At 48.4% G+C, this 27217-nt stretch overlaps 1 protein-coding gene across 1 annotated transcript in view; it reads left to right on the top strand.

Annotated features, from left to right (window-relative positions):
• ATP8A2 (ATPase phospholipid transporting 8A2) overlaps positions 1-27217 on the top strand; it is a 1572980-nt gene that overhangs the window by 491489 nt on the left and 1054274 nt on the right. The window contains exons 18-19 of the mRNA XM_030202396.1: positions 9762-9811; positions 26351-26420. Of these exons, the coding sequence (XP_030058256.1) occupies positions 9762-9811; positions 26351-26420 (120 nt within the window). The remainder of the gene's footprint in view (positions 1-9761; positions 9812-26350; positions 26421-27217) is intronic.

Raw genomic sequence — 27217 nt, 5'->3', positions numbered from 1 at the left:
CGCCCATGCGCACCGCGCATGCGCGGCCGTCTTCCCGCCCGAACCGGCTCGTGTTCGTCAGTCTTCTTTTGTCCGCGCTCGGTACGGTCGTGTTTGTGCCGTTCACGCCCCTTAAGTTGACCCTTGCGCGTCTTTTTGACTTTTCGCTAGTTAAAAAAAAAAAAAAAAAGGGAATTTCGGAGAAAGGCCTTTTCGGTCTTTTTCCCCTTCCCGTATTTCCAGTTTTTGCCCCGTTAAGTTTCCTTTCGTTTTCAGGGTAGGCCCTTTTGAGGCCTCGGTTCGAGTTTTTTCTCTCCCTCTTTTTGGTGCCTTACCGCAATTACGAGTTTTGATTTCGCCGGCGTGATTTTTCCGCCCATGTCATCGAAGTCTCCCAGCGGCTTCAAGAAGTGCACCCAGTGCGCCTGGGTAATCTCGCTCACTGATAGGTACGCGTCGTGTCTTCAGTGTCTGGGGGCTGGGCACCGCCCACAGGCCTGTAGTCTTTGCGCCCTTTTACAGAAGAGGACTCAGGTAGCGAGATTGGCCCAGTGGAACGTGTTGTTCTCAGGCTCTTCGTCGACAGCAGCACCGGGAGTATCGAGTGCATCGACGTCGTCAGCGTCAAGACCTCCGACCTCGGCATCGACTGTATCGACTGCATCGAGGCATCGACCCTCTGCATCGTCAGTACCGAGACATCGGAAGGCTGCGTCGGCGTCGGTGGTACCAGGACCTCCACTATTGCTGATGTCGTCGGACGGTGGTGCTTCGACTGGAGTGCAGGTGAGGGCTGTCCATTCCGCTGCTGGTGGCGGTGAGCCTTCGGGTGGGTCTCCCCCTACCCTGAGGGCTCCTGCGGTACAGCCTCCCTGAGACCGACCTTCTTCGGCCTCGGCCCTGAGGAAGCGATGGTTGGATTCTACGTCCTCCTCGTCGGTACCGGGAAGCTCCGGTGACATGCTTCGTTTGAAAAAGTCAAAGAAGCATCGACACCGGTCTGCTTCACGCATCAGTACCGAGACCTCTGGGTCGCCGAGGGAGTCGGCACCCAGTAGGCATCGGCACCGGGAGGACCGCTCACCCTCTGTTCAGGAGGTGTTGATGCGCTCCACCCTGGACAGCCCGGAACAGCCTCCACGCCCGGAACAGACTCTGACTTTGACACCTGCATCGGCTTCCATGTCTTTCTCCACAGCTGCCCTGCACGAGAGTCTCCGGGCCATTCTCCCAGAGATCCTGGGAGAGCTGTTGCGCCCTTCCCCTCCGGTACCGGGGGTGCTTGCGCCTCCGGTACCGTCGAGTGAGGCGCCGGCTGGCCCCTTGCCCGGGGTGAGGTCTCCGACATCGGTGCCGCTTGCGGTACCGACTGCGGTTGCCTCCCAGGAAGGCTCCCCGACGACGTCGGCAGAGGGAGCTTCGCCAGTGCGGGCGAGGGAGTCAACCTCTCGACGCTCACACCGTGGCTGTAAACAAGTTGTCCTTATTGGAAAAAGATCTGAATACACAAAGGACATTAATGGAAGACCATTCAAAAAAAACTGGAAGCCATTGATACAGTGCATAGTTTTATTGTTAAAGGGAACTTATTACTGGAAAATAAACTAGAGAGGGTGGAGAAATGTATTCAATTTTGTAATTTACAATTTCTTAGTTTTCTTTTTTGTAATCTTATTTCATCACCTGAGATACTTAAACAATATTTCCTGAAGACTTTGCAGCTGAGTTCTGACTCTTTCCATGTTAGTATTAAAGCCTATTATGTTTCTTCAAGAATGAAGAATATTTGGGGAAGAGTCTGAATGCTTTTTAGTTGCAGACTTAATGAGATTTTTTTTTTAATTTGTACCCCGCGCGTTCCCTCTCATGGCAGGCTCAATGCGGCTTAGGTACTTATTTGTACCTGGGGCAATGGAGGGTTAAGTGACTTGCCCAGAGTCACAAGGAGCTACCTGTGCCTGTATTGGAAATCAAACCCAGTTCCCCAGGACCAAAGTCCACCACTTTAACCTCTAGGCCACTCCTCCACTTTTGGAGACATATGTCCAGTAGTCTGCATTGAAGCACACAGTTGTGACTTTTTAAAGCAGCTCTAAGAGGGGTTAGAACTAATACATTTCTTCAAGAATCGTTTGGTACCCTTTCATGACCATACTATAAACATTTTCCCTGATGTTTCACAGAAAACCCAGAAGATTCAGAGGGAATTTCATGCTTTAAGACCTTTGGCCCAGGTTTACAGTTTCTCCTGAAGTTATCCAGGAGGCGTCTGGTTAAATTTCAGGGGAAAGAATATAGTTTTCTAGATCCTAAACATTTGCAAGATCTGATAGAGTCATGGGAATATGAAGTAAGGGAGAGAAGTTAGAGGAATATGTAAACCCAAGTTGCTGGTGCTGAGTTATAGGGCAATATATTCTATTAGACTGAAATATTTACAGCATTTTGCTATTTTCTTTCTCTTTTAATATTTGTGTCTATTTTAATCTACCTCCTTTCAGTTTTCTTTTCTTTGGAAAGTTATTTGTTTTTGCAGCTTTCCAATTTTCTTACTTTTTTTTTTAATGCTCTTATTGTAAGTGATATATGACCTCTACAGATGATACATTAATTTCCTTGGAGTGGAGAAGTAGCCTAGTGGTTAGTGCAGTGGACTTTGATCCTAGGGAACTGAGTTCAATTCCCACTACAGTTCCTTGTGATTCTGGAGAAGTCTCTTAATTCTCCATTGCCCCTGGTACAAAATAAGTACCTGAATATATGTAAACTGCTTTCTCCGAGGACAAGCAGGCTGCTTGTTCTCACTGATGGGTGACGTCCACGGCAGCCCCTCCAATCGGAAACTTCACTAGCAAAGGCCTTTGCTAGTCCTCGCGCATGCGCGGACGTCTTCCCGCCGAACTGGCTCGTGTTCGTCAGTCTTCTTTTGTCCGCGCTCGGTACGGTCGTGTTTGCGCCGTTCACGCCCCTTAAGTTGACCCTCGCGCGTCTTTTGACTTTTTCGCTCTAAAAAAAAAAAAAAAAAGGGATTTCGGAGAAGGGCCTTTCGGTCTTTTTCCCTTCCCCATATTTCTAGTTTTTGGCCCCGATAAGTTTTCTTTCGTTTTCGGGGTAGGCCCCTTTGAGGCCTCAGGTCAAGTTTTTTCTCCCCCTCTTTTTGGTGCCTTACCGCAATTACGAGTTTTGATTTCGCCGGCGTGATTTTTCCGCCCATGTCATCGAAGTCTCCCAGCGGCTTCAAGAAGTGCACCCAGTGCGCCCGGGTAATCTCGCTCACTGATAGGCACGCGTCGTGTCTTCAGTGTCTGGGGGCTGGGCACCGCCCGCAGGCCTGTAGTCTTTGCGCCCTTTTACAGAAAAGGACTCAGGTAGCGAGATTGGCCCAGTGGAACGTGTTGTTCTCGGGCTCTTCATCGGCACCGGGAGTATCGAGTGCGTCGACGTCGTCAGCGTCAAGACCTCCGCCCTCGGCCGCGACTGTATCCATTGCATCGAGGCATCGACCCTCTGCATCGTCGGGGCCGAGACATCGGAAGGCTGCGTCGGCGTCGGTGGTACCGGGACCTCCACTTGTGCTGATGTCGTCGGACGGTGGTGCTTCGTCTGGAGTGCAGGTGAGGGCTGTCCATTCCGCTGCTGGTGGCGGTGAGCCTTCGGGTGGGTCTCCCCCTACCCTGAGGGCTCCTGCGGTACAGCCCCCCCGAGACCGACCTTCTTCGGCCTCTGCCCCGAGGAAGCGACGGCTGGATTCTACGTCCTCCTCGTCGGTACCGGGAAGCTCCGGTGACATGCTTCGTTTGAAAAAGTCAAAGAAGCATCGACACCGGTCTCCTTCCCGAGTCGGTACCGAGACCTCTGGGTCGCCGAGGGAGTCAGCACCCAGCAGGCATCGGCACCGGGAGGACCGCTCACCCTCTGTTCAGGAGGTGTCGATGCGCTCCACCTTGGACAGCCTGGAACAGCCTCCACGCCCGGAACAGACTCTGACTTCGACTCCTGCATCGGCTTCCATGTCTTTCTCCACAGCCGCCCTGCACGAGAGTCTCCGGGCCGTTCTCCCAGAGATCCTGGGAGAGCTGTTGCGTCCTTCCCCTCCGGTACCGGGGGTGCTTGCACCACCGGTACCGTCGAGTGAGGCGCCGGCTGGCCCCTTGCCCGGGGTGAGGTCTCCGACATCGGTGCCGCTTGCGGTACCGACTGCGGTCGCCTCCCAGGAAGGCTCCCCGACGACGTTGGCGGAGGGAGCTTCGTCGGTGCGGGCGAGGGAGTCTACCTCTCGACGCTCACACCGTGGCCGTGGTTCCACGGAGTTGAGCCGGGCACGGCTTCAGACACAGGTTCGTGAACTTGTGTCTGATACCGATGGTGAGGCCTCGTGGGAGGAGGAGGAGGACATCAGATATTTCTCTGACGAGGAGTCTGATGGCCTTCCTTCTGATCCCACTCCCTCCCCTGAAAGGCAGTTTTCTCCTCCCGAGAGTCTGTCTTTTGCGGCCTTTGTCCGGGAGATGTCTACGGCCATCCCCTTCCCGGTGGTTGTGGAGGACGAGCCCAGGGCTGAAATGTTTGAGCTCCTGGACTATCCTTCTCCACCTAAGGAAGCGTCCACAGTACCCATGAATCATGTCTTAAAAAAGACATTGCTGGCGAACTGGACCAAGCCTTTAAGTAATCCCCACATTCCCAAGAAGATCGAGTCCCAGTACCGGATCCATGGGGACCCAGAGCTGATGCACACTCAGTTGCCTCACGACTCTGGAGTTGTGGATTTGGCCCTAAAGAAGGCTAAGAGTTCTAGGGAGCATGCTTCGGTGCCCCCGGGCAAGGACTCTAGAACCTTAGACTCCTTTGAGAGGAAGGCCTACCATTCTTCTATGCTCGTGGCCAAAATTCAGTCTTACCAGCTCTACACGAGCATACACATGCGGAATAATGTGCGGCAGTTGGCGGGCTTGGTGGACAAGCTCCCCCCTGAGCAAGCCAAGCCATTTCAGGAGGTGGTCAGGCAGCTGAAGGCGTGCAGAAAATTCCTGGCCAGAGGGGTGTATGACACCTTTGATGTTGCGTCCAGGGCCGCTGCTCAAGGTGTGGTGATGCGCAGACTCTCATGGCTGCGTGCCTCCGACCTGGAGAATAGGATCCAGCAGCGGATTACGGACTCGCCTTGCCGTGCGGACAATATTTTTGGAGAGAAGGTCGAACAGGTGGTAGAGCAGCTCCACCAGCGGGATACCGCTTTCGACAAGTTCTCCCGCCGGCAGCCTTCAGCTTCTACCTCTACAGGTAGACGTTTTTATGGGGGAAGGAAGACTGTTCCCTACTCTTCTGGTAAGCGTAGGTACAATCCTCCTTCCCGACAGCCTGCGGCCCAGGCTAAGCCCCAGCGCGCTCGCTCTCGTCAGCAGCGTGCGCCTCAGGAAGGCCCCTCGGCTCCACAGCAAAAGCAAGGGACGAGCTTTTGACTGGCTCCAGCAGAGCATAGCCGACATCCAAGTGTCAGTGCCGGGCGATCTGCATGTCGGAGGGAGGTTGAAACTTTTTCACCAAAGGTGGCCTCTCATAACCTCCGATCAGTGAGTTCTTCAAATAGTCCGGCAAGGATACACCCTCAATTTGGCCTCCAAACCTCCAAATTGTCCACCGGGAGCTCAGTCTTACAGCTTCCAGCACAAGCAGGTACTTGCAGAGGAACTCTCCGCCCTTCTCAGCGCCAATGCGGTCGAGCCCGTGCCATCCGGGCAAGAAGGGCTGGGATTCTATTCCAGGTACTTCCTTGTGGAAAAGAAAACAGGGGGGATGCGTCCCATCCTAGACCTAAGGGCCCTGAACAAATATCTGGTCAAGGAAAAGTTCAGGATGCTTTCCCTGGGCACCCTTCTCCCCATGATTCAGGAAAACGATTGGCTATGCTCTCTAGACTTGAAGGACGCCTACACGCACATCCCGATACTGCCAGCTCACAGACAGTATCTGCGATTTCAGCTGGGCACACGTCACTTCCAGTACTGTGTGCTACCCTTTGGGCTCGCCTCTGCGCCCAGAGTGTTCACGAAGTGCTTGGCTGTAGTAGCAGCGGCACTTCGTAGGCTGGGGGTACACGTGTTCCCATATCTCGACGATTGGCTGGTGAAGAACACATCCGAGGCTGGAGCTCTACAGTCCATGCAGATAACTATTCGCCTCCTGGAGCTACTGGGGTTTGTGATAAATTATCCAAAGTCCCACCTTCTCCCAGTGCAAAGACTAGAATTCATAGGAGCTCTGCTGGATTCGCGGATGGCTCGTGCCTATCTCCCAGAGACGAGAGCCAACAACTTGTTGTCCCTCGTCTCGCGGGTGCGAGTGTCCCAGCAGATCACAGCTAGGCAGACGTTGAGATTGCTGGCCCACATGGCCTCCACAGTTCATGTGACTCCCATGGTCCGCCTTCACATGAGATCTGCTCAGTGGACCCTAGCTTCCCAGTGGTTTTAGGCTGCTGGGGATCTAGAAGACGTGATCCACCTGTCCACGAGTTTTTTCGAATCCCTGTATTGGTGGACGATTTGGTCCAATTTGACTCTGGGACGTCCTTTCCAAATTCCTCAGCCACAAAAAGTGCTGACTACGGATGCGTCTCTCCTGGGGTGGGGAGCTCATGTCGATGGGCTTCACACCCAGGGAAGCTGTTCCCTCCAGGAACGCGATCTGCAGATCAATCTCCTGGAGTTACGAGCGGTCTGGAACGCTCTGAAGGCTTTCAGAGATCGGCTGTCCCACAAAATTATCCAAATTCAGACAGACAACCAGGTTGCCATGTATTACACTAACAAGCAGGGGGGCACCGGATCTCGCCCCCTGTGTCAGGAAGCCGTCAGCATGTGGCTGTGGGCTCGCCGTCACGGCATGGTGCTCCAAGCCACATATCTGGCAGGCGTAAACAACAGTCTGGCCGACAGGTTGAGCAGGATTATGCAACCTCACGAGTGGTCGCTCAATTCCCGAGTAGTGCGCCAGATCTTCCAGGTGTGGGGCACCCCCTTGGTAGATCTCTTTGCATCTCGAGCCAACCACAAAGTCCTTCAGTTCTGTTCCAGGCTTCAGGCCCACGGCAGACTGGCATCGGATGTCTTCCTCTTGGACTGGGGGGAGGGTCTGCTGTATGCTTATCCTCCCATACCTCTGGTGGGGAGGACTTTGTTGAAACTCAAGCAAGACCGAGGCACCATAATCCTGATTGCTCCTTTTTGGCCGCGTCAGATCTGGTTCCCTCTTCTTCTGGAGTTGTCCTCCGAAGAACTGTGGAGATTGGAGTGTTTTCTGACCCTCATCACACAGGACGAAGGGGCGCTTCTGCATCCCAACCTCCGGTCTCTGGCTCTCACGGCCTGGATGTTGAGAGCGTAGACTTTGCCTCTTTGGGTCTGTCAGAGGGTGTCTCCCGCATCTTGCTTGCTTCCAGGAAAGATTCCACTAAGAGGAGTTACTTCTTTCTATGGAGGAGGTTTGCCGTCTGGTGTGACAGCAAGGCCCTAGATCCTCGCTCTTGTCCTACACAGACCCTGCTTGAATACCTTCTGCACTTGTCTGAGTCTGGTCTCAAGACCAACTCTGTAAGGGTTCACCTTAGCGCAATCAGTGCATACCATTACCGTGTGGAAGGTAAGCCGATCTCAGGACAGCCTTTAGTTGTTCGCTTCATGAGAGGTTTGCTTTTGTCAAAGCCCCCTGTCAAACCTCCTACAGTGTCATGGGATCTCAATGTCGTTCTCACCCAGCTGATGAAACCTCTTTTTGAGCCACTGAACTCCTGCCATCTGAAGTATTTGACCTGGAAGGTCATTTTCTTGGTGGAAGTTACTTCAGCTCGTAGAGTCAGTGAGCTTCAGGCCCTGGTAGCCCAGGCTCCTTACACCAAATTTCATCATAACAGAGAAGTCCTCCGCACTCACCCTAAGTTCTTCCCAAAGGTTGTGTCGGAGTTCCATCTGAACCAGTCGATTGTCTTGCCAACATTCTTTCCCCGTCCTCATTCCTGCCCTGCTGAACGTCAGCTGCACACATTGGACTGCAAGAGAGCATTGGCCTTCTACCTGGAGCGGACACAGCCCAACAGACAGTCTGCCCAATTGTTTGTTTCTTTTGATCCCAACAGGAGGGGAGTGGCTGTGGGGATACGCACCATATCCAATTGACTAGCAGATTGCATTTCCTTCACTTACGCCCAGGCTGGGATGGCTCTTGAGGGTCACGTGACGGCTCATAATGTTAGAGCCATGGCAACGTCGGTAGCCCACTTGAAGTCAGCCACTATTGAAGAGATTTGCAAAGCTGCGACGTGGTCATCTGTCCACACATTCACATCTTATTACTGCCTGCAGCAGGATACCCGACGCGACAGTCGGTTCGGGCAGTCAGTGCTTCAGAATCTGTTCGGGGTTTAGAATCCAACTCCACCCCCCTAGGCCCATGTTTATTCTGTTCCAGGCTACATTCTCAGTTAGTTGGATAATTGTTAGGCCAGTCTCAGTTATGTCCTCGCCGTTGCGAGGCCCAATTGACCATGTTTGTTGTTTTGAGTGAGCCTGGGGGCTAGGGATACCCCATCAGTGAGAACAAGCAGCCTGCTTGTCCTCGGAGAAAGTGAATGCTACATACCTGTAGAAGGTATTCTCTGAGGACAGCAGGCTGATTGTTCTCACAAACCCGCCCGCCTCCCCTTTGGAGTTGTGTCTTCCCTTGTTTGTTTTGCTACATATGGGACTGAAGAACACGAGCCGGTTCGGGCGGGAAGTCGGCCGCGCATGCGTGGTGCGCATGGGCGCGCGAGGACTAGCAAAGGCCTTTGCTAGTGAAGTTTCCGATTGGAGGGGCTGCCGTGGACGTCACCCATCAGTGAGAACAATCAGCCTGCTGTCCTCGGAGAATACCTTCTACAGGTATGTAGCATTCGCTTTGAATGTAGTTGCAAAAACCTCGGAAAGGTGGTATATCATTTCCCATTTCCATTTCACCCTTATATTTTGAAAATAAACAAAACAAATTACACTTCCTTGGAAACAAATGAAGGAGCTTGCTCAATATTGGGGGTGTTTAGCACCCACCACACCCACAGAGCTGTCTGCTGCACTGAACTCCCAGAATTCTTTCAACTGCCTAGTCTCTAAACTCCGGTGGGACTCTTCTGAATTTTAATAGAGCATGCTTCTGAGGATGACATCACCCAGTCAGGTATCTGATTCTCTTGCTGTCTATGGAGAACCTCCACTACAGGTGAGCAATTCCGCTAAGTCACTCTTATCTGTTCCCTTCTTCTCCATCGCTATACAGCTCTAACAATACCTGGAATATCCTTCCTGAAACATATATGTCATCCTCCCCCTCTAGCTAGATTTCAGATCTATCCTAAAAATGTTTTTCTATGAGGCCACTTTTATAACTTGGATCTCTATTTTTCCTGAATATGGTATTCTTGACTTTATTTTTCTAGGTATCATTGTCTCACAGAACCTTATTTGTTTTCTCTAGATTAGACTGTATGTACTATGGAGCAGAGACTCTCTCTTATATGTTTCTGTACAGCAGTGTTATACAAAATTAAAATAATAATATAGGGATTCAAGTAAGAAAATAGATCACTTTTACCAGTAGAGGGCGCTGATATCACAGTTATTTAGTTACTATCACATAGGTTTTGAGACTGGATAAGCTTTGATTTCATTTTGCTCTACTTTAAAACTGCTATAATGAATTGTGTGTGTGTGTATGTGTATATATATTTTTTTTTTGCTTTTGTTTTACAGATGGGCAAAGAACAGGTCTTTAGACTCCTTAACGTTCTGGAATTCTCCAGGTAAAAGTGTTTTATATTTTGTTGATTCAATTTAAAATCCAAGGCAAGTGTGACAAAAAAGGAAAAGGGTACTACAGTTGGTATTAACATTCCAGGTGATATTCAGCCTTTGACAGTCCTGTCTTCTCTCTGTCATTCTTGACTCACTCCTGACCTTTTTCTTCTCCTCCTCCCCCTTGGTCTCTGGCACAGTGGACCAAAGTCCTTTATGTGCCTCAGGGCTGGAAGTCCACTATTTCAGCTTCAGCATCTTTACTGGACTTCCTCAGAGAAAGAAGACTCCCATTCATACTTCCCTCCAATTCTGAAGAACATCTACTTCCTAGGTTTTGCCAGGCTAGCCCACCCCCTCATTATCTTGGAGTGGCAGTAATCTGGAGCAGGGACACAGATTGTTTCTCCTTTTACTTGAAGGAAGACACATTTTGGGGCCCTGCTACACTTGAATTGGATATCCTGGTCATAATATTCCAAAAAGAAGAATAGAAAGAGACAATGGGGCTCATTTTCGAAAGAGAAAAACTTCTAAAAAGTGACATAAAGCAGCATTTGGACGGTTCTCTCACAAAAACTTTCAGGTTAAGCTCTGGACTGATGCTGACAGTAGATATCTTAAATGGGATTAGACATTGCTCCTGGGCAGTTAAATTAAAACATAACACTTCATCTTTTTCGATATTTACCTTAAAGGCTGAAATGGCCCCAAATGAGGGGATCTCATGTAGGTAAGGAAGCAACTGGATTTTCCATAAATACTAATGTATCATCAGCATACAGCAGAAGTTTGTTCCTCACCCGCTATCTGAATTGATTGTATATGAGAATTCTTTCGAATTATCTGGGCTAGGGATTCTATTGCAAGAGCAAAAAATAATGGAGACATGGAGCAGCCCTGTCTGGTTCCCTTCTGAAGCTGAAATTCTGCAGATGAAATCCCATTCACCATAATGGAACTTGTAAGATGGACATACAAATTCCAAACCCATGTACCAAAAGCCCCATCCAACCCTGTCTGATCCATCACCTCAAACAAGAACTACCACTTGATCGAATTCCTTCTCCGCATCTAAAGCCACACAAGGGCCTTTGGCTTTCATTCAGTGGAGATATTGATCAAGTCAAGTGCCCTTCTCACATTATCCCCTAACTGTCTCCCCTTGACAAAACCTGTTTAATCACAGTGTATAAGAGTACGCAAAACATCCTCTAGCCTGGTAGCCAGTATTTTAGCAAAACTTTTCAAGTCTAAGTTTAAAAATGCTATAGGTTTATAACTTGCACATAATGTTAAATCTTTGCCCGGTTTGGGCAAGACCACAACATTGGCCTTATACATAGATGGAGGGAAAGTGCCACTATCCAGAATTTGATTAAAGACCTCAGCCACTTTATTGGACATTAATTTGTAACATTCCCCAGAAAATCCATCAGGCCCAGGTGACTTCCTCTTAAGCAAGTGACGGATAACCTCAGCTATCTCTTTTTTTTTTTGTTACATTTGTACCCCGCGCTTTCCCACTCATGGCAGGCTCAATGCGGCTGTAAAACCCAGTGGGGTTCACAGTTTCCACAAAAGTTCAACAGCACGAAAGAAAGTGGAAAAAACCAACTTCAAGACATCGAACAAAGTACCGGGATAAGATGCTCCAAAACACAAACTTTATTCTGACCCTACATGGGTCGTGTTTCGGCTTTTACAAAAACCTTCCTCAGGGGGTCTAAAAAATAACATATATATATATATATATATATATATATATATATATATAATTAAATTAATACATTGAAATTAATACATAAAAATTAAAATAAGACAAGTCATGTATAAAACATATATAGAAAATAACCAATCAGTATATTAGATTTCCTGAGGCATGTATCTATGGTTTCTCCAATTCCCGTCCATTTTTATCGCTCAATACCAGTCTGATGTTGTAATAATAGAATTATGGTTAGTATAGTTTACATTACAATTTTCATTTTCTAAATTACACTTTTTTTATTAATCTAATATACTGATTGGTTATTTTCTATATATGTTTTATACATGATTTGTCTGATTTAAATTTTTATGTATTAATTTAATTATTATATATATATGTTATTTTTTAGAAACCTGAGGAAGGCTTTTGTAAAAGCCAAAACATGGCCCGTGTAGGGTCAGAATAAAGTTTGTGTTTTGGAGCATCTTATCCCGGTACTTTGTTTGATCTCTTGAAGTTGGTTTTTTCCACTTTCTTTCGTGCTGAGGCTCAATGTGGCTTAGATGGGGCAATGGAAGGTTAAGTGACTTGCCCAGAGTCACAAGGAGCTACTTGTGCCTGCATTGGGAATTGAACTCAGTTCCTCAGGACCAAAGTCCACCACCCTAACCACTAGGCCACTCCTCCACATGTAGAGATGGGAGCGTTAAGCCGAAGTTTAACTAAATTTGCCACCCATGGAAGAGCAGCTTCCTGATTATATTGCAAAATAGCTGCATCAGAACATGTCAACTCAGAGGAGTATAAAATTTTGTTAAAAAAAAAACTCAAACCTTAAATTCTTCCACTATGTCCCGATGAGAAAATTTACCGATCCCCTGAGATCCCATGATTTTCTTCATTCAATGAGCATTCTGTTGCTTTCATAATTGCTGTTCCAGAAATGTACCCACCTTATTGCTCCCTCTAAGTAATCTTGTTTAGTACAACATAATAAATATTGGATTTTATTAATATCCAGGGCATCCAGTTGCTTTTTCAGATTTAATAGTTTAGTAAAAGGCACAGAAGATGGATTACATATATGAAGGCTGTGGGCTTGAGCAGTTTTGTCTAATATGACCTGCCTCTTTTTATCCCTCTCTTATTTATGCTGAACTGCCAATTTAATAAGCACTCCTCTCATGTATGCCTTGCCTGCATCCCATACCATGGCTAATTTCATTTTGTCTATTCTGTTTCTAGCCAGATATTCTGACCAGTTTGTTTTCAATTGCAATAGGTCTGTATTCACTATATTTGCATGTCATGCCCTAAAAGACAGATGAGGTGATGCCATCTGTAAAACCACGTAATCACAGCATGATCTGATATCAGAATAGAGTGAATTACCAAGTTAGACCAGCGAGACAAGGACTTAGATTCTGTAAAGAAATAATCCAAATGAGAGTAGGTGTGATATTTACCTGAGTAAAATGTATATTCTCTGCTGCCTGGATTATAAAGCCTCCAGACGTCTTCCAAATAATATTTATAGAGAGTATCTCTAAGATCTTTCCTTTCCCTGTATGCTACCTGACTTGAACCCTGCAATCTGCTTTGCCTAGAGTATAAATCATGGCACCCGCTAATATTACGTCACCCACTATATCTGAATAAAAAAGACATACTTCACTCCATTAGAGGCATATAAATTTACAATAGTACATTCTCAGGTATCTATTTTACCTGTCAGTCATGCCATACGACCCACAGTATTCCCTCCCTGAGTATAAATTACAAATGGATTATGCCAAATGGATTATGCTTTCTAATGAGAGCTATTACCCTTCTCTTTTTGAAAGTAGCAGTATAGAACTGGAGCACCACCCAGTTCCGTCCTTGAAGACAGAGAGAGTCGGCTTGGGTTAGTTTAGTTTCTTGTAACATAGCAATATCAACCTTAAGGGATCTCAAGTGTCTGAAAACTCGCTTTCTTTTAACTGGAATATTAAGGCTACCTATTTTCGAGGTGGCTACTGTAAGTTCATCTGACTGCCCCATCCCTCATATCCAGTGGTGTGTTGGAGCAGGCTCTCACAGGCTCGCAAGAGCCGGTTGTTAAGTTTTTAAGAATTTTGGGAGCCGCTTGTTAAAGTAGGGCCCTCCATGGCTACTTTAACAACTGGCTCCCAAAATGTGGGCTTGGGCCCCCTGCTGAATTCTCTTTTACTTTGCTGGTGGGGATGCTGAGCCCTGCCAGCCAAGTAAATAGACTACTGCTGCTACCCGCTCCTTGTTTCCAGCTCTGGGCAGCAGGCTGGGACTTCTCGAGCATATGAGAGAAGTTCCAGCATGCTGCTCAGAGCAAGACGTTGGGAGTGGTGGCAAACCATTTATTGGCTGCCAGCAAAGGTATGCCTAGCGTGCCCACACAAAGGGAGGGAGGAGAGAGAGAGGCAAGTGTTGCTCCCCCCCCCCCCCCCCCCCGGCCGCCCCTGGCCCTTCCAACTGGCTATGTCCGGAGAAAGAACCTGTTGTTAAAAATTTACCAGCACACCCCTGCTCATATCCCAACATAAAATCGACCCACTCTCAACTTTACTCCTGTCCCAAAAAATCTTACACATAGTAGATGACGGCAGAAAAAGACCTGCACGGTCCATCCAGTCTGCCCAACAAGATAATTCATATTTGCTGCTTTTTGTGTATACCCTACTTTGATTTGTACCTGTGCTCTTCAGGGCACAGACCGTATAAGTCTGCCCAGCACTATCCCCGCCTCCCAACCACCTGCCCCTCCTCCCAACCACCGGCTCTGGCACAGACCGTATAAGTCTGCCCAGCACTATCCTCACCTCCCAACCATCAGCCCTGCCTCCCAACCACCGGCTCTGGCACAGACCGTACAAGTCTGTCCAGCACTATCCCCGCCTCCCAACCACCAGTCCTGCTGCCCACCACCGGCTCTGGCACAGACTGTACAAGTCCCTGCCTCCCAACCACCAGCCCCGCCTCCCGATCTTGACCAATAAAAGCTTTCCGGACCATCTGACCCAGCCCCCATATGAGAGAGAGAGAGTTCATTGGGAGCTTCACCTTAAGCCCGATGCCCCCTTAGGCCTTCATCATTAAAATGTTATGGTTTACTGATGTGGAGTATATTCTGCGTATAGCAAGACAAAAAGCTATCACCTGGGAAAATTGTACAATAAATGTTTTTCTGGATATTAGTGCTGAAACTCCCAAGCAGAGGAAAGAACTTTGGCAATATAAACAAGCTTTGTTGGACAGGGGCATTCAGGTGGGCATTTGGTTTCCCATTAAACTTGTTATTACAGTGGACGGACTTCGGAAATTTCTCCAATCTATAAAAGAGATTCAAGCTCAAGATTCAAGATTCAAGACCAATAAAAGTGAAACCGCCCACCCCCCAGCACCCTTTCCCAACCTCCCTACCTTCCACCCCCTTTCAATATCTTCTCTTAATCCCCACAAACAAATCCAATCTTTCCCTGGCAACTGCTCTCTCCCCCGCCCCCCCCCATCTCAACGTACAGCAAGTTTTATTACAATAATATATCCAAGTATTCTCCGAGGACAAGCAGGCTACTTGTTCTCACGACTAGGGTGACGTCCGCGGCAGCCCCCACCAACCGGAAGAAGCTTCGCGGGCGGTCCGCACGCAGGGCACGCCTACCGCGCATGCGCGGCCGTCTTCCCGCCCGTGTGTGATCGTTCCCGCCAGTCTTTTCTTTTCCGTGCCTGGAGAGAGACGTGTTCACCTCTCTCTCTTCATCAGCCCCGGAAAACCGTCGCGTTGTTCGCGAACCTTCGTTGTTATTCGTTGCGTGTTCCCCAAAAGTTTTTTTCTTCTGTTCAAAAAAAGAACGCGCTGTTTTTTCCCTCGTTTTCTAGCGGGGACGTCGCGTTGCGGCCTTGTGGCCGCGCGGTCGAGTTGTTTTTCGAGGTGTGATTTTACCGCCACCATCGACAACTTTGATTTCGCCGACGCGATTTTTCCGTCGATGTCCTCGAAGGTCCCGAGTGGATTTAAGAAGTGTGGTCGGTGCGGCCGGCCTATCTCGCAGACCGACACTCACGCTTGGTGCCTCCAGTGCCTCGGGCCGGAGCACGATACCAAGTCGTGTACTTTGTGTCTTGGTCTGCGGAAACGGACTCAAGTTGCGAGGCAAGTTCTTCGGGACCGTCTTTTTGGAACTTGCGCCGGCCCCTCGACCTCGACGGCATCGGTATCGACGGCCGGTTCTTCGGTACCGGTATCGATGTCCGCGAAATCGGCACCGATGGCATCGACCCCAGGAGCACATGTCCCGTCAGCCCGCCGGTCCTCCGGTGACGGTAGGGGTGAGAGGCCGCGTGGGCAATCGGCCCCGGTCACTCCCTCTGCTCATGGCCCTCGGGACCGAACCCTGTCTGACCCGATCCCTCGAGACCGAGGGGGATCGACCTCCTCCTCCTCCATTCCACCTAGCGCCGATGACGGGCACCGCAAGAAACCAAAGAAGCACCGTCATCGGTCGCCATCAATGCACCCGGCCCCCGGTGCCAGAGAGGAGTCGACGCCGAGTAAGCGTCAGCGTCGAGAGGAAAGGTCCCCCTCGGTAGTGGAGGTACCGACGCGTCAGGGTCCTAGCACTTCGGTGCAGTCTCCTGGACCCGAGCAGCTTCCGGCACCGACGCCTCTACCGGCTCCCCCGTCTTTCCCGGCAGCGGGCCTGGACGAGTGCCTCAGAGCCATCCTTCCGGGGATCCTGGAAGGGCTGATGCGCCAGACTGTGCCGGCGCTGGGGGTGCTTGCGGCGCCGGTCTCGACCGCCACGCAGGTGGAGTCCCCGTTGACGTCGATGGAGGGAGCTTCGTCCCCGCAGGCGCGGGAGTCCACCGCTCGACGACACCAAGGCCTCGGTGCCTCGACGTCGAGCCGGGCCCGGTTGAGGACTCAGCTGCATGAGCTTATGTCCGACACCGAGGAAGAGGCCTCGTGGGGGGAGGAGGAGGACCCCAGATATTTCTCCTCAGAGGAGTCTGTGGGCCTTCCCTCCGATCCCACGCCTTCACCAGAGAGGAAGCTCTCGCCTCCTGAGAGCCTCTCCTTTGCCTCCTTTGTCAGGGATATGTCTATATGCATTCCCTTCCCCGTGGTCTCTGTGGATGAGCCGAGGGCTGAGATGCTCGAGGTCCTCGATTATCCATCACCACCTAGAGAGTCCTCCACGGTGCCGTTGCACAATGTCCTCAAAGAGACACTGCTTCGGAACTGGATGAGACCATTATCTAATCCCACCATCCTCAAGAAAGCAGAGTCCCAATACAGAATCCACTCGGACCCAGAGTTAATGCGGCCCCAATTGCCTCATGACTCGGCGGTTGTGGATTCTGCTCTCAAGAGGGCACGGAGTTCGAGGGATACCGCCTCGGCGCCCCCGGGGCGGGAGTCTCGCACTCTGGACTCGTTTGGGAGGAAGGCCTACCAATCTTCCATGCTCGTGTCCCACATCCAGTCTTACCAGCTCTACACGAGCATCCACATGCGGAACAATGTGAAGCAACTGGCGGACCTGGTTGACAAGCTCCCGCCGGAGCAGTCCAGGCCTTTTCAGGAGGTGGTCAGGCAGCTGAAGGCGTGCAGAAAGTTCCTGTCCAGGGGTATATATGACACCTGTGGCGTAGCATCTCGTGCTGCGGCCCAAGGTATAGTGATGCGCAGGCTCTCATGGCTGCGTGCCTCTGACTTGGACAACCGCACCCAGCAGAGACTGGCCGACGTCCCTTGCCGGGGGGATAATATTTTTGGTGAGAAGGTCGAGCAGCTGGTGGACCAACTGCATCAGCGGGAAACCGCCCTCGACAAGCTCTCCCACCGGGCGCCTTCAGCATCCACCTCAGCAGGTGGACGTTTTTCCCGGGTCAGGCAGGCTGCACCCTATGCTTTTACCAAGCGTAGGTACACCCAGCCGGCTCGAAGGCCTCGTCAGGCACAGGGACAGCCCCAGCGCGCTCGTTCTCGTCAACAGCGTGCGCCTAAGCAGCCTCTCATAACCTCCGACCAGTGGGTTCTCCAAATAGTGCGGTGCGGGTACGCCCTGAATTTGGCCTCCCTGCCACCAAATTGTCCTCCGGGAGCTCAATCCTTCAGCTCCCATCACAAGCAGGTACTTGCAGAGGAACTCTCCGCCCTTCTCAGCGCCAATGCGGTCGAGCCCGTACCACCCGGGCAGGAAGGGCAGGGATTCTATTCCAGGTACTTCCTTGTGGAAAAGAAAACAGGGGGGATGCGTCGCATCCTAGACCTGAGAGGCCTGAACAAATTCCTGGTCAAAGAAAAGTTCAGGATGCTTTCCTTGGGCACCCTTCTGCCAATGATTCAGAAAAACGATTGGCTTTGTTCCCTGGATTTAAAGGACGCATACACTCACATCCCGATACTGCCAGCCCACAGACAGTATCTCAGATTCCGCCTGGGCGCACGGCACTTTCAGTATTGTGTGCTGCCCTTTGGGCTCGCCTCTGGCCCACGAGTGTTTACAAAGTGCCTCGTGGTGGTAGCGGCGTATCTACGCAAGCTGGGAGTGCACGTGTTCCCATATCTCGACGATTGGCTGGTCAAGAACACCTCGGAGGCAGGAGCCCTCCGGTCCATGCAGTGCACTATTCAACTCCTGGAGCTGCTGGGGTTTGTGATAAATTACCCAAAGTCCCATCTCCAGCCAACCCAGTCTCTGGAATTCATAGGAGCTCTGCTGAATACCCAGACGGCTCAGGCCTTCCTTCCCGAAGCGAGGGCCAACAACCTCCTGTCCCTGGCTTCGCAGACCAGAGCGTCTCAGCAGGTCACAGCTCGGCAGATGTTGAGACTTCTGGGTCATATGGCCTCCACAGTCCATGTGACTCCCATGGCTCGTCTTCACATGAGATCTGCTCAGTGGACCCTAGCTTTCCAGTGGTTCCAAGCCACCGGGAATCTAGAAGATGTCATCCGCCTCTCCACCAGTTGCTGCACTTCACTGCTCTGGTGGACCATTCGGACCAATTTGACCCTGGGACGTCCATTCCAAATTCCACAGCCCACGAAAGTGCTGACGACGGATGCATCTCGCCTGGGTGGGGAGCTCATGTTGATGGGCTTCACACCCAGGGTCTGTGGTCCCTCCAGGAAAAGGATCTGCAGATCAACCTCTTGGAGCTCCGAGCGATCTGGAACACACTGAAGGCTTTCAGAGATCGGCTGTCCTGCCAGATTATCCAAATTCGGACAGACAATCAGGTTGCAATGTATTACACCAACAAGCAGGGGGGCACCGGATCTCGCCCCTTGTGTCAGGAAGCCGTCGGGATGTGGCGTTGGGCTTGCCAGTTCGGCATGCTCCTCCAAGCCACATACCTGGCAGGTGTAAACAACAGTCTGGCTGACAGACTGAGCAGAGTCATGCAACCGCACGAGTGGTCGCTTCATTCCAGAGTGGTACGCAAGATCTTCCGAGAGTGGGGCACCCCCTCGGTGGACCTTTTCGCCTCTCAGACCAACCACCAGCTGCCTCTGTTCTGTTCCAGACTTCAGGCACACGGCAGGCTAGCGTTGGATGCCTTTCTCCTTCATTGGGGGACCGGCCTCCTGTATGCTTATCCTCCCATACCTTTGGTGGGGAAGACCTTACTGAAGCTCAAGCAAGACCGCGGCACCATTATTCTGATAGCGCCCTTTTGGCCCCGTCAGATCTGGTTCCCTCTTCTTCTGGAGTTGTCCTCATAAGAAGCGTGGAGATTGGAGTGTTTTCCGACTCTCATTTCGCAGAACGACGGAGCGTTGCTGCACCCCAACCTTCAGTCTCTGGCTCTCACGGCCAGGATGTTGAGGGCGTAGACTTCGCTGCGTTGGGTCTGTCGGAGGGTGTCTCCCGTGTCTTCCTTGCCTCTAGGAAGGATTCCACTAAAAAGAGTTACCTTTTCAAGTGGAGGAGGTTTGTCGTTTGGTGTGAGAGCAAGGCCCTAGAACCTCGTTCTTGTCCTGCACAGAACCTGCTTGAATACCTTCTGCACTTATCAGAGTCTGGCCTCAAGACCAACTCAGTAAGGAATCACCTTAGTGCGATTAGTGCTTACCATTATCGTGTAGAGGGTAAAGCCATCTCTGGAGAGCCTTTAGTCGTTCGATTCATGAGAGGCTTGCTTCTGTCAAAGCCCCCTATCAAGCCTCCTGCAGTGTCATGGGATCTCAACGTCGTCCTCACCCAGCTGATGAAACCTCCTTTTGAGCCACTGAATACCTGCCATCTGAAGTACTTGACCTGGAAGGTCATTTTCTTGGTGGCAGTTACTTCAGCTCGTAGGGTCAGTGAGCTTCAAGCCCTGGTAGCTCATGCTCCATATACCAAATTTCATCACAACAGAGTAGTGCTCCGCACCCACCCAAAGTTCCTGCCGAAGGTGGTGTCGGAGTTTCATCTTAACCAGTCAATTGTCTTGCCAACATTCTTCCCCAGGCCGCATACCCGCCCTGCTGAACGTCAGTTGCACACATTGGACTGCAAGAGAGCATTGGCCTTCTACTTGGAGCGGACACAGCCCCACAGACAGTCCGCCCAATTGTTTGTTTCTTTCGACCCTAACAGGCTAGGGGTCGCTGTCGGGAAACGCACCATCTCCAATTGGCTAGCAGATTGCATTTCCTTCACTTACGCCCAGGCTGGGCTGGCTCTTGAGGGTCATGTCACGGCTCATAGTGTTAGAGCCATGGCAGCATCAGTGGCCCACTTGAAGTCAGCCACTATTGAAGAGATTTGCAAGGCTGCGACGTGGTCATCTGTCCACACATTCACATCACATTACTGCCTCCAGCAGGATACCCGACGCGACAGTCGGTTCGGGCAGTCGGTGCTGCAGAATCTGTTTGGGGTGTAAATCCAACTCCACCCTCCAGGACCCGCATTTATTCTGGTCAGGCTGCACTCTCAGTTAGTTGTTCTTCGTAGGTCAATTTCTGTTATACCCTCGCCGTTGCGAGGTTCAATTGACCTGGGTTCTTGTTTTGAGTGAGCCTGAGAGCTAGGGATACCCCAGTCGTGAGAACAAGCAGCCTGCTTGTCCTCGGAGAAAGTGAATGATACATACCTGTAGCAGGTGTTCTCCGAGGACAGCAGGCTGATTGTTCTCACCTACCCTCCCTCCTCCCCTTTGGAGTTGCGTTTCATAGTTTTTGCTTGTCATTCAACTGGCGGGAACGGTCACGCATGGGCGGGAAGACGGCCGCGCATGCGCGGTGGGCGTGCCCTGCGTGCGGACCACCCGCGAAGCTTCTTCCGGTTGGTGGGGGCTGCCGCGGACGTCACCCTAGTCGTGAGAACAATCAGCCTGCTGTCCTCTGAGAACACCTGCTACAGGTATGTATCATTCACTTTATTACAGTGATGTATATTTAAATTTAAGTTGCAATACTTAAGGAAAATAAGTGACACCAAAAAATGCAACTACTATCTCATATGAACATTATGAGCAGCAACAACCCTTTCAATGAAGAAAACAGGTGAAATGGAGGGGCAATTTTGAAAGGGACATCAAGTTGTGATTTGGACGTCCTTGCAAAACGGTGAAATCCAGGGGTGGGGAAACTTGTATTTTCGAAACAAGATGGACATCCACCTTTTGTTTTGAAAATATCATCAGGATCGTCCGAATCCTTAAATTGGGTACGTCCCTATACATGGACGTTTCTGACTTTCGGCAATTTTCGAAACCAAAGATGTCCATGACAAAAACGACCAAATGCAATCCATTTGGTTGTGGGAGGAGCCAGCATTTGTAGTGCACTGGTCCCCCTGACATGCCAGGAAACCAACCGGGCACCCTAGGGGGCACTGCAGTGGACTTCATAAATTGCTCCCAGGTACATAGCTCCCTTACCTTGTGTGCTGAGCCCCCCAAAATCCCCTCCAAAACCCACTACCCCCAACTGTACACCACTACCAAAGCCCTCACATGTGAAGGGGGGCACCTAGGTGTGGGTACAGTGAGTTTCTGGTGAGTTTTGGAGGGCTCGCTGTTTCCTCCACAAATGTAACAAGTAGGGGGGTAAGGGCCTGGGTCCGCCTGTCTGAAGTGCACTGCAATACCCACTAAAACTGCTCCAGGGACCTGCATGTGCTGTCATGGACCTGAGTATGACATCTGAGGCTGGCACGACATATTTTGAAAGATGTTTTTTTGAGGATGGGAGGGGGTTGGTGACCACTGGGAAAGTAACAGGAGGTCATCCCCAATTCTCTCCGGTGATCATCTGATCATTTTGGGCACCTTTTTGTGCCTTAGTCGTAAGAAAAACAGGTCCGGGTGAAAATGTCCAAGTGTTCGTCAGGGACATCCTTGTTTTTTTTGATTATGGGTCAAAGATGTCCAAGTGTTAGGCACACCCAAGTCCCGCCTTCGCTATGCCTCCGACATGCTCCCTTGAACTTTGGACGTCCTTACGACAGACTGCAGTTGGAGACGTCCTAAATCAAGCTTTGATTATACCGATTTGGACATCCCTGGGAGAAGGACGTCCATCTTCCGATTTATGTCGAAAGATGGACGCCCTTCTTTTTTGAAAATGAGCCCAATAGGCTCAGCCAAGTGAGTTCATGGACAAGGAACATCCACAAATGTTGTACCATCACCCTCCGACTGTCCCTCCGAATCAGCTGAGGACCGTCTATCGTCTCCATGAATATAATTAGTCGAAGGTGACAATGAGCCCCACTCCCCACCAGAAGGTCATGAAGAGAGTAGGAAGACCTCACGCTCCAGAGTAGATCTCAAAGATGGTACTGCCATCTTCTGGTTCAGCACTGAGTGGATATTCTTACGGTCTCTATGAGGTTGGGGTAAAAGGGCCACTGTGGAGGAAGCATCCAATGTCACAGTACTCATAGTATCAACTCGAGAAAACTCCTGCTGTTGCTTAGTAGAATAATCTAAACATTTATAAAAGCTTGAATCTCTTTTATAGATTGGAGAAATTTCCGAAGTCCGTCCACTGTAATAACAAGTTTAATGGGAAACCAAATGCCCACTTGAATGCCCCTGTCCAACAAAGCTTGTTTATATTGCCAAAGTTCTTTCCTCTGCCTGGGAGTTTCAGCACTAATATCCAGAAAAACATTTATTGTATAATTTTCCCAGGTGATAGCTTTTTGTCTTGCTATACGCAGAATATACTCCACATCAGTAAACCATAACATTTTAATGATGAAGGCCTAAGGGGGCATCGGGCTTAAGGTGAAGCTCCCAATGAACTCTCTCTATCTCATATGGGGGCTGGGTCAGATGGTCCGGAAAGCTTTTAAGCATGAACCAATGGATGAACTGTCTCCCCCTTGAGCCCTCCAGACCCTCTGGTACCCCTACAGTTCTCAAGTTCGATCTCCATGCATGATTCTCATAAGTTTATCATATAGTTGATCCACTTGCCATGTCTGTTAGACAGACATAGAGGCATATTTTCAAAGCACTTTGGGAGGCTAAGTTCCATAGGTTTCTATGGAACTTTGGGAGGCTAAGTGCTTTGAAAATGAGCCTCATAGCATCCAATCATTCCTGTGCCACCTCCACCACATGCAGACGACTCTCAACCTCTTCTAAATGGTTTTATAGTGTAGTAAACCTCTCCTCTAATTTAAGCATGATAGCCTCTGCAATATCTGACTTTGCTGCATGAAACTCCACCAACACCCATTCTAGCACATCATTGTGATCGGCACTCAATGAAGGACCCGGAGAGCTGGATGCAGTCCCCAGAAGGCTTCCACTTCTTGTTCCAGACAAATCTCTGCTCGATCAGGGTTTAGCAGCCTTAACAGCATACAGATCTTTGATGCTGGGAGTGGATTTTTGATTCAGCACTTGAGGCATCCCGAATTAGAAACACACGTTCCGCATCTCTGATCTATCTTAAACTTCAAAGAGTCTAACTCAGAAGATTTAAAAGGCAGGTACAGGGGGATTTTCGGCGAGGGGAAAGCACGTCTACTCAGCATGGCCACCACACCAGAAGTCCCCATGCCTCTTTGTTTGATAGTTTCATTCTATATGATTGTGCCTCATGGTAACAACCCCTTTGTGATATTCCTGTTCTGTCCCTTTTTTTGGAGGGGGGGGGAGTTTTTTCTAAGCTAATATTTCTAAGCAGTATGTATGTTATGAGATTTTGTCCTCTGTTTTGTACATTAATAAAGATAATGTAAAAAAAAAAAGAACAGAATGCAGGCATTATTTATCTGCCATGGAGTCTATAATAGCCTATGAAATGGATTGGGGGAAATGTAACCTGTCTGTATTTCATTTTTTGGGTTGTTGTCCTACTTAAAAATTTAATAGTATGAATCAGATTACAAATAGTTCAATTCATCATCTTTGGATAAATGCTACTTAACATTTACAGAGAGCAAAACCTGAAATTTAAAGTGATGAATGCCTCAGGTTTACTGGAAGTCAGGCATATCAAACATGTTTTCAACAATATATTATTGTTTAAGCACATTCACATGAACCACTGAGAGGCATATTTTCAAAGCACTTAGCCTTCCAAAGTTCCATAGGTTTCTATGGAACTTTGGAAGGCTAAGTGCTTTGAAAATATGCCTCTCTGAGTCTTCATTACCTATACTTTCTATTCTTGGCTCACTGGAAATTTAGGAAATATAAAAGAACACTTATTCCTGCTCAATCTGTCAAATGTACTATCCTCATTCTTAATGTCAGTACTCTGCTAAATGCTGGAAATCTCACATTTCAATCTCATACTATATACATATCACCTATTAGAGTATAATAATAATACAGTCTAATGCTTTACATGTGAGCTCATCAATTCAGTCTCAGAGGAATGGGGATGTTATTTAGCTTGTCGGCATTAATGTTTTCTTTGACGGGACTTTCTCATCTTTGTCATCTTCTATTAAGGGATTTTTGTTTCATGTACACCCAGGTCAAATGCCTGCATATATTCTTACTGGTTTGTGTCTTAGAGTCAGATGTTCAAAGTTTTGCTGAATGGTTAAGATTAACAAACTAATTATAGCTGGTTACTTTTAGGGAAATATTCAGCAGATCCTGATCAGCTAAGTTTTCAACTGAATATTCGCCTAAATTGTGCAGTCAAAATTGAACAGCTAAATTTACTGGAGTCGATATCAAGTTTTGAGATAACTGAGTAGGAACAGCTTTGATCCATTAACTCGTGTTGATGAATACTGTTATGGGTGGAGCATAGAAGGAGCATAAGCGGAGCTGCTATTTTACACACACAACTTGTAGCAGTGTTTCCCAAGTCCGGTCCTGGAGTACCCCTTGCTAGTCAGGTTTTCAGGATATCCACAATGAATATGGACGAAAGAGATTTGCATATAATGGAAGCAGTGTATGCAAATCAAGATCATGCATATTCATTGTGACTGGACTGGAATGGGGAAACAGTGACTTATAGAATTCAGTAAGTTACCTGCTTCCTTGCTGCATTTAGATACCCGCAGTTGACACCAGTTCTATAGCTGATGTAACTGCAGGTACCTAAATATAAAGCAGTCTAATACTGTGGTATGCTGGGCACCCAGATACCATTATAGAATTGGCTCCCACTGCACAGTATTGGAGAGCCTAAATGGAGACACCCATTTATAGACTTGCCTCAAAGATGTGCTATGCTTTGTCAGACCTAAGGTTATCTTCCGTTCTCTTTGTTGTTTCTTGTGGTTTTTGCGGGAGACTTGGACCTTCTTTTTGTTGGTTTGACCAGACCTAAGGTCCACCAAGCTCAGTATCTTGTCTCCAACCTTGTTGTGGTGTTAGGTTGAAAAATGAGGCATGCAGTAGAAATGCAAAAATGATATTTTAGAAGCTTGGAAATGGGAAGAAAAGCAACATACTGCTATTCTGTTTGACGGCAGCCAAAAAAGCAAACAGAATGCTAGGAATTATTAGGAAAGGAATGCAAAATAAGACCAAGAATATTATAATGCCTCTTTATCACTCCATGGTGTGACCTCACCTTGAGTATTGCATTCATTTCAGGTTGCTGTATCTCAAAAAAGATATAGTGGAATTACAAAAGGTTCAAAGAAGAGCGACAACAATGATAAAGAGGATGGAACTCCTCTCATATGAGGAAAGGCTAAAGCAGTTAGGGCTCTTCAGCTTGGAAAAGAGACAGCTGAGGGGGGATTTGATTGGGGTCTATAAAATCTTGAGTGGTGTAAAATGGGTAGAAGTGAATCGATTTTTCATGCTTTCAAAAAGTAGAAAGACCAGGGGACACCCAATGAAATTATATGGAAATATGTTTAAAACAAATAGGAGAAAATATTTTTTCACTCAAATAATAGTTAAGCTCTTGAACTCGCTGCCGAAGGATGTGGTAATAGCAGTTAGCGTATCGGGGGTTTAAAAAACGTTTGGAAAAGTTCCTGGAGAAAAAGTTCATAGTCTGTTATTGCAATGGACATGGTGGAAGCCACTGCTTGCCCCAGGAATGGTATCATGGAATGTTGCTACTAATTGGGTTTCTGAACTTGTGACCTGGATTGGCCACTGTTGGAAACAGGATACTGCGCTAGGTGGACCTTTGGTCTGACCCAGTATAGCAATTCTTATGTTCTCATTTTTAAAATGAGAGGTTATTGAGAACTACAAGTGCAAGAGAACCATATTTTTCATAATTTTATTGAATTAAATGAAAAAGGAAATCTACCATCATCACTAAGAAAGTGAGAAAACACAATTAGACTGTGCCCAACTTGTAACAAATAATTGTAAAAAAAAAAAATCCACCAATAAGAATAAAGGAAACATTTTCATTTTCTTACAGTAACAGAAAGAGGATGTCCGTAATTGTTCAAACACCAACAGGGGACCTTCGTCTCTATTGCAAGGGAGCTGTAAGTATGCTGATTTTATGTAAATAGTATGTAGTTTGTATTGGGAGATTTTCAATATATCTGGTTGTTCATGACATAAAATCTCACTGTGGTTCTTTAAATAGAAAATGTAAAGTAGAAAGCAGGTGAGCAAAACATTGCGGTCATTACAACTATTAAACCCTGATAATACTATAGATCTGATATTCAAAGGCACTAATCAGGTAAATATTCAGTGGCACTAACTAGATAATGCTGCTGAATACTTCCTCAGACCACTTAGAACTATCCAGATAGTGCTAAGGTGGTCTGTGGGCAGAGCTTCAGTGCAGCTGGAGGTTATCCGGTTAGCAGTGATATTCAAACTGCTAACCGGATAGCTTACTTGATAGTCCATTCTAAATTTATCTCTACTTAAATTTATCTAGTTAGTGGTCTGAATATCATTAACTGGAAAGTACCACTGGTCAGCACTGATTCTTGATACTCAGACCTGGATGGTATGCAGATACTGGCGCTAAACATCTGTTTCTTTAACTGCGGTGTCCCATGACAGTGGTGAACCTCACTTCTAAGCCATGGTATGTGGAGTATGATTTCAGTCTCTCAAATTTACTGCTAAGGCTCACTGCAATACTTGTCTTGTGCCAAAGAGAGCTTCCTTGTGGAGTTCATAAGATGTTACTTAAGGTGTGTCTGAACATTCCTTTTAATCAGGCTTGTGGCACCCAAAACAATGGAAAATATTTCTGCATCTTTCTGCTATATTTTATTGATATTTGATGATCTTCTCCCTCTCCACCCGGATTTACAGAATA

The sequence above is a fragment of the Microcaecilia unicolor genome, chromosome 4 (assembly GCF_901765095.1).
Source record: "Microcaecilia unicolor chromosome 4, aMicUni1.1, whole genome shotgun sequence".
Taxonomy (NCBI): Eukaryota; Metazoa; Chordata; class Amphibia; order Gymnophiona; family Siphonopidae; genus Microcaecilia; species Microcaecilia unicolor.
This window is presented reverse-complemented; position numbering and strand designations above follow the sequence as displayed.